The sequence below is a fragment of the Nannobrachium achirus genome, assembly GCF_963921795.1.
Source record: "Nannobrachium achirus genome assembly, chromosome: 11".
Classification (NCBI taxonomy): domain Eukaryota; kingdom Metazoa; phylum Chordata; class Actinopteri; order Myctophiformes; family Myctophidae; genus Nannobrachium; species Nannobrachium achirus.
The window spans coordinates 13633897-13643599 of NC_137820.1; the positions used below are offsets into that span (position 1 = coordinate 13633897).

General features: G+C 40.8%; 1 protein-coding gene across 1 annotated transcript; it reads right to left on the reverse strand.

The window, feature by feature from the left end:
• Positions 1-296: 296 nt before the first annotated feature.
• Positions 297-3248, reverse strand: LOC308294145 (melanopsin-B-like; the record flags this gene model as incomplete). The annotated part of the gene is made up of 2 exons (XM_080736869.1): positions 2316-3248; positions 297-300 (listed from the first exon to the last, which is right to left on the reverse strand). Exons 1-2 carry the CDS (start codon positions 2990-2992, stop codon positions 297-299), a joined length of 681 nt encoding a protein of 226 aa, XP_080592995.1. The 5' UTR covers positions 2993-3248.
• Positions 3249-9703: the final 6455 nt, after the last annotated feature.

Sequence of the window (9703 nt, forward strand, 5' to 3'; positions counted from 1 at the left end):
GAAGGCCGTCATTTTATTTTAATTTTTTTCTTAATGGCTGGCCTGGAGCGGCCGGGAATGGACCGGCCATTCGGGAGTTGTCCCGCTTTTCCCAATGGCCAGCACGTCCCTGGTGTCATGCCATTCAAGAGTGGAAAACAGTTGCAATCACATTTTTTTAAATGATTTCCACTTGTTCCTGAGCCTGTAAAACTCTGTCCGAAACTGAGGGTTCCCTGCTGCATATATTATGGGATCACTAAGGGACGTCATGCAGGCAACTGAGACGGACAGGACCTCCACATTCAACACCATCTTCATCTAAAAGCCAGAAGAAAGAACACATTTCATAATTATAATCTTATAATAACTGTTTAATCCTTAGATGCAGCCCCAAAAAGTCCAAATTATAAAACTGAGCAAGATACTTTTAACAGCTAGGCCTACAGCCATAGTTTTGAGTACATGCTACATAATAATAATAATACAAGTGATTGAGGGGAAATTATTAATATATTAGCCAGTACATCCAGGTCAACTAAATTGTGTTGTTAAGGAATGTTTTACTGTTTACAGTTTAATAAACTGGAAATCTGTAATAACGGTACAACTTTAATAATTAAACAAATATATTTTGTATGGCCTACTGATTCCTTATTGAGGCTGCATGGTCATATTAATATCTTGATGTGAGACTATCGTCTGGGATGGTTGATATATAGTAATATTTTAAGTGTTGCTTTTTCCTGGTTTAAAAATACCTATGTATTTGGTCAAAGTTATTGCAATTTGATTCTGTCCTTTTGACCCAGCCCAATTTTTATTTTCTTCTTCTTCTTATTTTTCTCTGTGGAAAATGTGGCAGCTGAGAAATCTGTTAGTCAAATATGAGTATGTTCTATGTGAGTTATACATAATAATGGGAGCTACTGGAATTTTCCAAAAAATATAGATGATGTATTGTTTCTTCATATTTCTCCCCCCTTCCTTTTTATTGAAGTATAATTGCATTTTACATTTTGTTGAATATTGCATAGGACAGAGACGGGTGGGTCTGCTTCTAAGGGTTAAATAAAGAAAACGTTTTTAAAGAGACGATATGGGGTCAAGAAGATCAAGCGTTGAAAACACCTACCCCTGATCTTCTCTTCTGATGACCCAAAACATTCACCAGAATAGTTGTAATCAGAGGCAACCAGAAGAGGAGAAAGGTGAAAATGATGTAGCCGGAGCGCTTAGCCATTTTACTTTCCTTGTTTTTGGTGACTCTCTCTTTATCGCCTGAGGAAGGCATCATACAAACAGCACCAACTACCTCTGCACTCGACACTTCACTTGTGTGATTTGCTTGAGCTTGGGGAAATGCACAAACTTTGTCATCTTTAAGGACAAACACTTCCCTGCCGATCTTGTCTTTGACTTGCTCCGTGCTTATCAGAGAAACTGACGAGATTTCAGTCCCATTTGCCTGTGGTGCAGATGAATCATCAGGACGGGGTTCTTTTGTTTCGTACAGCTCCTTTTCGATATGCACTTTATCTCCAGACTCCTTTTCGAAGATGCTTTGTCCCTCTGTTACTGGGCTCATTAAATCAGCCACAGTAACTTGTTTGGATGACTTTGGCACTAGTTGCACCACAAGAGGCTGTTGCAGGTCAAATGGTGTTATCCCTTTTTGTTTTAACCCATTTTTATCATCCAATGTTTTAAAGCTGCTTTGTGTCTCTTTCCCGGATGACTTTGGTTGTCCTTGCATCACCCGAAGTTGAGATCCTTTCTTCCCAGATGCTTCATCTCTGTGCTCTTCAGCCGTGTGTTTGATTTTAGTGTCTGAAATTGTTAAGATGCCTTTTCGCTTTTCAGTCACGTCGAGCAGGGAAACGGTCAAATCTTTACTGGATGTACTTGGTTCCGCTTGCTTCACATGAGGAATGGCTTGTTCTATTTCAGGGAACAACGCCTCCATTTTTACTGGAGCTTTGGTGTAATTTCTGCTGTCTGTGTTGTTGAAGCTACCTTTTGTCACCGTTGTTGCGTTTGGTTCAGCTTGCTGCACTTTGGGATGAGATTTTTCATGGGTTGACTCGGGTAACCTCACTGTAGCTTTGAGCTCAATTTTACTCTCCGATGGTTTTGTTGAGCCCAGTATAACAATCAAAGAATCTTTATTTGATGCATTTGGTTCAGCTTGTATTACCTGCTCCACCTGTGCAACCGTTTGCCTCTGGGTTTGGTTTTGCTCTGATTCACTTTGTCCTTTCTCCTCACCATTTTCCTCATTTTTCTTTTCTTCATCCGTTGTGTCCTTTGTTTCTTTTTTAGAAAGATGGACAGACCCTTTGTCAAATATTTTACGGCTGTGTGCTCGTACTATTGTAAATATGCGAGCGTAGAATCCAGTGATCAAAACAAAGCAGGCTATCCACAATGGAGCCAAAATGTACTGTCCAAAGGTGTCGTAGGATTGCATCGCTCCCAAGTGTGTTCCATTGCATTTCACATAGACGGGCGAGTCCTTCACAAATGTTAGACAAAGGACAGCAACTAGAACAGCCAAGGTCCAAATCAGAGGAAGCAATACCATAACACGTTTTCTCCTTTGAGCAGATTTGAAGGGGTGTGCAATGGCCTGGTATCTCTCTGCACTTATGCACGCCAACGTCAGCAGCTGGATGCAGCAGCCAAAGGAGAAAGTAACCACCTGTGCATTGCAGGTCAATTCATCCACCCGTCCTCTTTGATGCACCGTTGTGACAATGGCGAAGAGAATGGGGCAGTCGACAGCACAGCGAAGGATGTCTATAATCGCAAGATTCACCAGCAGTGCATTATTCCATGTTTGTAGTGATTTTTGGTGATACACTGCCCAGATGACAAAAAAGTTAGCCATGATACCAACAATGGAAGTGATGAGCAGAACGAAGCAGTTTGCCACAAGGAACGCAATGTCAACAAACTCCTCCCAGATTGTATCATTCCAAGAACCCGCTGTAACGTTTAAACCACTTTTCATCTCCAACTTCAAGGAGTCATTTCCTGGCTTATGCGTCTGGTCGTCTCGTGTCCAACTGTCCACCGAGCATCTGTACAGCCAAGCCTTTCTCTAACAGGCACTTGAGCCGAGGCGGAGGAGTAAATGAGATCAGAGTTTGATCCCTTGCCATTATACCACTGATGTTAAGTGACGTCCTGGCCTTTTCATCAACACCCCACACTTTGAACAGGTCACCTGGGAGCCCTCAATGCTCTGCATCTTCATTAACACCAGGCTGTGGAGTCGACCCTGCACAGCAGAGATGATTGCACAAAATGGTGGTGATTAATTTAATTATTTTGGGTTATTCTTGTTCCTTATGTCACACATTAGTGAAATTACATATCCACAAGTTTCCAACATCCCATCGTGCATTGCGCAGAAGGCGAGCGGCATTTCCGGCGTCGCAGCCGAGTGTGATCTTCAAGCTCACAGCGGTTGCATCTGCGACGCGACGTGAGCTTGTACAGTATGTCTGCTGTCAACCGGAAGTGTCCCGCAAATAATTCTACAGTAAATTCTCACGGAAACAGGTGGATAGGCCAAACAAATTGCATTACATACATTATATTTTCTCTGTTGGGCGGAAACCTTACGAAGAAGTAAGGTTGTTTGGTTACTTTTCACGAAATGGAAAAAAATAACCTGTGTTCCAATGGATTCAATGTAGTTATTATTTAGCTATAGGCTCTACTTTTAGGTTAAATATCTATAAACCCCACAGACAGACACAACTACTTTCAGTCTGGCATGCCTAATTTGGGCATGTCATCATAGGCAAAATGTACAGTATTTTCTGGACTATAAGGCGCACCTGACTATAAGGCGCACTGTCAATGAATGGTCTATTTTCAAACTGTTTTCATATATAAGGCGCACCTGACTATAAGGCGCACATAATAGACGCTACCGTTGCGTTATGCATCAAACAGATGGAGCTGTGCTAAAGGGAATGTCAATGTCAATGAATGATCCATATATAAGGCGCACTGGACTATAAGGCGCACTGTCGTTTTTTGAGAAAATTAAAGGCTTTTAAGTGCGCCTTATAGTCTGGAAAATACGGTAGTTGTCTTCCACTTACAATTAGCCTTGCGTAGCCAGACGAATCTGCCATTGCAAAGAAAAATTGCCCTTGACAGATTAGGTCTGGCCCCGCTCAGTTATTCAAATATTTCACGGCTCACAAGTCGGGAGGAACCAACCAGGGGCCCAGAATGCAAATGTAAATCACCTTTTGCTACTCTGATTGGTTGTACGACCATTAGAGTCTGTTTGATTACGACCGTAGGTCACAGTTTACTATCAGAACCGCCACAGCTTGTCCGTAGACGTCCGTCCGGACGGACGTGTACACGTTCGCTCTGGCTTCACTGTGATGTCACACTAACAGAATCCCTTTTATGCCCATATATGGAGTTCCCTGGTCATCAATATTAAGCCCACATCTAACAGGACTTCATATGGGAATGCCCATATATGGAGGCTACATCGGCCACATACCGCACTAACAGAATCCATATATGGCCAAAACAGATGGCCAAGACAGCCCATATCTGTGTGGCTGGTTCTACAGACAGACATCTCCATGTATGGGTATAAAAGAATATGATGTCAGATGTCATGTCATAGACATCATAGGACTTTCACATAACGAATAACTGAGTAAGCATGTTTGGGTTCTCACAGCATATCCATAAACAGTACATGGATCTCCATATGGGTATCAGGGGTCTCCATATATGGGTAACTGGTCCGATATACCACTGGCCAGATGGCCAAGACATGGAGCGACCTCGCCCTTTAAGGTCGCTTGTCGCCCTGAGGCGTCTTAATAGTAGTTTGAATCTTTTTGTAAAAAAAAAAAATAATTTTAACACAACAATATCCACGCAGTGATATTGTCTGGCTATGCGAGGCTAACTTACAATCTCTAAGCTTACAATGCATGTGACATGTTGTGAGCTTGTAGATCTCCCTATTTAGCTACTTTTGTGGCAAAGTATATAAAATAGGGCAGGGTTCCCCAATTAGTTTTCCCCAAGGGCCGAATTATGTCTAGGGTACCAAGCCGAGGGCCACAACATTGCAGGGGGCGACGGCGGCGTTCCTGCTACTCCAGCGACAGTTCACATATCGTCGTTGTTGGGTGAAACTCTTTTATGTCCAAAACCGTTCGTTTTGAATTTATAATTTTTTAAATTATTTAAACTAGTGAAAACAGCCGATCTACAAGCACACAACGCCTCGCGGTGCGAGGCGTTGTGTGCTTGTAGATCTGCTGTTTTCACTACTTTTGTGCGACGGCCTTGTATGATTTGCGAAAGAACGTACAAATTTGGAGATACGAGATTTCCAGCCGACAACGACGATATACTAGTGTTGTTGCTGCTCTTATACCACCATTATTACTGGGGTTGGTGTGGGCCAGACAGTAGCGGCCCGCGGGGCGCTTATTGGGGAACCCTGAAATAGGGCATTTGTTTATGAAGAAAATGTCTGGTATGAAAATAAATAGGTTTCTGTCCAAGAGCAACAACGTGAAATTAATCTCTGAATGCACAAAGCTGTCATTCTCTCCATTTACAGCATCTCACAAAGTTAATGAACCTTAACCATAGCGTACCAGAGGACTCACGTTTTCTTGATATGGATAGGGAAGCATGATCAACCATGCCAGTGGATTACAGCAAATATTCTAATCCTATTTATTATAAATGCTCTTTGCTCAGAAAATTGGAAGCCATCAAGATAATGGAAGTACTGTATGAAGCCCCATAGCTGTAAACTCACCCCTGTGTTGAAAAACCCTCCACTTTCTTATAAGAAATAGTATGTGGATCTTTTTTCTTTTCTTCTTTTCAACAGGCAACAGTAATGAAACATAAAGGTCTGACATAAGAGTTGAGAGAGCAAACTTGTGCTAGTGTCATCATGCTTACATGGGCATCACCATAGTGATAGGAATAAATATGGTTTATTTAGTCATAGGGTAAAAACTGTCAATGTAGCCTCCGGGCACACGTGAACAAGGATCCCGGAAGTAATTTATATGGTAAAGTAGAGTGAAAATGCTGTGTTTTGGAAGTAGCGTATTAATGTTGCGGTTTATACACCTATTTTGTATATACCCATCTTCAGCTACTGAAGATATTTTCTTTTACTGAGATGCCCCATTTTTGTCTTGCCCTGGGAAGCCTACAGCCTCTTGCTTACAGCAAGAAAGAAAGGTGTACTATATTCAACTGGCGGCCAGCGTGCCAAATTCGGCCCCAGCTGTGTTTTCTTGTGGCCCCTGGAGAATATTCCATATTTCAATGGGAAAATGTTTAAAACAAAATTACTATTGGATGGTTGGTTGTACAGGATGACCATTTTGAATGTTTTTCATAACCAACCGATAAGAATAACATGTAGACTGCTATTTAGAATGGAGGAATGTTAACTCAGGGTCCCAAAATGAAAGACCCAAATGCAGTTAAATGTAAGCTTGTGCTCTTATCAGCCGGGTGCTCAAAACAAAAGCAAAAACCTTTCATTCCTATGAAAATGTAAACACTTCACCTTGCCAGCCTGCCTGAAATACTCTTCCCGCAAAGACGCTTCCATGCCAATGACCCTTGCAGAACTTACTGAAATATCTACTTCCTCTTTTCTTTACATCAACATCTAAGCCTATGCTCTATAAAGGACTGTCACTGAAAAAAACTAAATGCATGAATGCAGTATGAGGCCCTAATAAGTTACCATATTACCACACACATACTGTATAGCACACAACAAAGGGTCAAACGGTGAACACTGTTTGTTAATTTCTGTTGTCATCGACTTCAAGTCATTTTACAATTGTGGCCCCCTGCCTAATCTAGTTGAATACCCGTGGTGTACTACTTATACACACTATATACTACTGCAGCTAACTAACTGCGGTATATATGTGTTAATGATTATCCAATATGTATATAGGTTGTACAAACTAGCAACTATAGAGAGAACAAAATGAACGTATAACATGAATTTAATAATGATATGAAATACCAGTACAGAAATAAATCTTTAAAATGCACAAGTATTTCATGACTATAAATAATTAAAATGCACAAGTATTTCATGACTATAATATATGATAAGGGTATTGAAAGTTGAAAATAGTTTGGTATAGATTTAGAGGCAACAGTAAAAAGTAACAATACCTGTAGAAAAGATGTTTCCCCAGAGACAAGCAGGACCTGCTTGCATTCCCTGTCTATTGTTCAGTGTGGGAGCTGCCATATTGAAGCTGTGCTGGAGAGGCAGAAGGAAGAATGTCAGAAGTAATTAAAATGACTGAAAGAAAGAAGTTGCTTTGAGCCTGAAGGGTGTTCTGAATTTGTAGAACTTCACCGGCTCTTGGGGGCAGAGTTCTTATGTTTTTAAGTTTTAGTATCTTCCAGTCTCCAGATGACATAGTTTGTTGTTCACATAGTGTACGTGTGTAGCAACTCATAATGTAACAGTTCATAATGTAATTACTTACTTACTTATTCGTCCGGCCCCTATTCATAATGTAATAAACTAAATGTAATGTCAGTATGATGTCAGTTTCATGGCAAGTACTGTATCATATGTCAGTATCATTGTCAGTATCATGTCAGTTTCAAGGCAAGTAACATGTCAGTATCATGTCAATTTCATGGCAAGTATCATGTCAGTATCATGACAGTATCAGCTGCGGAGCTGTCTGAATCTGTCTTGAGAGATTAGGAACAGAGCATTTTTACCTGAGAAAAAGAGAAAGAAAGGAGTTAACTCCAGATAAATAGCCGAAAAAAGAACATAGGCACAATCTATTTGATTAAATTGAGTTATAGACCGGTCTAAATCTAAAATAGATAAACTAAACCATTTCAATCTAAGGTCAAAATGAAAATGAGAGAAAGTTACCATACTACTTTTTCTTGATACCGGCATGGTTGTTAATTGGGACATGCATTTGTCACATGCATTTGTCTGGAGCTCATCTTGCAAGCCGCTCGACTGAAACAATTTGATGTGCCTGCTGCCAGTAGGCAAACATAGTACCTCCACTAATTTCATTCACATAATATTCATACTTGAAATATTTCATTTTCATTTTAAAATGGAAGTCACTGTGTCACAGAAGACGCATTTGACTTCATCATTGCGGCAGTCAACTTCCTGAAGTGAAGGTAACTTAAAGGGATAGTTCAGCCAAAAAAGTACTTTTTCTATCGATTTAAAAAACGCCTAGTCCTTGGCATGATGGCAGGTAGAAATATAAGACGTCTATGGCGGTGGAAGTGTTAACTGGTCATTTATTGGCTCCACACAGACACTTGGTTAAACATAACATAAAAACGACATAAATATGACAACAAATTATCAATAGACCTGGGCAAAACCGAATCCATCCTCTTTGGATCGAATCATAACCTCAGCAAGCTCGATAACTTCACAGTCAAACAAGTGGGTGACAATGTAATAACACAACAAAATGAAATTGGTACCTACTTGGGTTGCATCCTTGAGGCTAATCTATCCAGCGAAAAGATGACAACAAAAGTAATCAAAAAAATCAACCAACAAACTTGTTTCTTACAGAGGATTGCTCCGATGGTCAATAACAATACTCAGAAGACTCTAGCGGGTGCAATCATTCTGCCCCTCTATGACTATGGAGTCCACGTATGGTATCGCGGCGCCCCAAAGGCCCTGAAAACAAGGCTTACAGTACAGCATCTTGCAATGGGCCTGGTGTACAAGATACACTACACCACTAAGATACCCATGTACCTGACAAAATACTTCCAAAACGTCAAGGATGTCCACAATTACAGACCACAGAGCATGTCCAATCCAGATTCGACTCAAACAAAGGGTCAAATTCGTTCTCCTGCAATACCACTAAAATGTGGAATGCCCTACCGAAGGCCTTAAAGGAGTGTAAATTACACTCCTTTAAGGCCTTCGGTAGGGCATTCCACATTTTAGTGGTATTGCAGGAGAACGTGTAAATCCCTAACTTCCTTTAAAACCGCTCTGAAAAAACACTTACAGGCGGCAGCTACTCAAAACTGGTAACAAATAAACTGAGCCTAACCTTACCCTCCCCCTGACCCTTCTTTGTAAATACCTTTTATTTTGCTTTGTTTACAACTGTTTTTTCTGATGATATCTACTGCATAGTCCTGTGTTCTATCTCTCTGTCATTCAATGTTATATGAGATAAAGAGAAGGATCTCAATGGAAATAAGCCTTGTCTTCCCTGAGTTTCCTTTTAGTTGACCTTGTATCAGTGAACTGTACTGTCATGAAACCTTTCCATATGCAAACTTCTAATAAATACTTCAATCAATCAATCAATCAATCAATCAATCAATCAAAAAACTCTTAGAGCAAAATAAAGTCAGCCCAGCCGTGCTGGGAACATTGCCACGTGGATTTCAGTTCAGATGGTTTGTTGCACTTTCAGCTCTCTTCAGTGTCTCTTCAGTCTGTGGGTACGCTCTGCTAAATAGAGACAAACAAAACCTTGTCAGTCACAAACACAAACACCTGCCATTGAATAAACCCTGGCACTGCTCCCATGATGAGCCCCCTTCATTTCAACCCACAGCAGAGCCCAAATGACACTCCGCTACCACACAAAAAAGGGGTTCCTGGATTGAAAAGTATAACGAATAGGTGTTC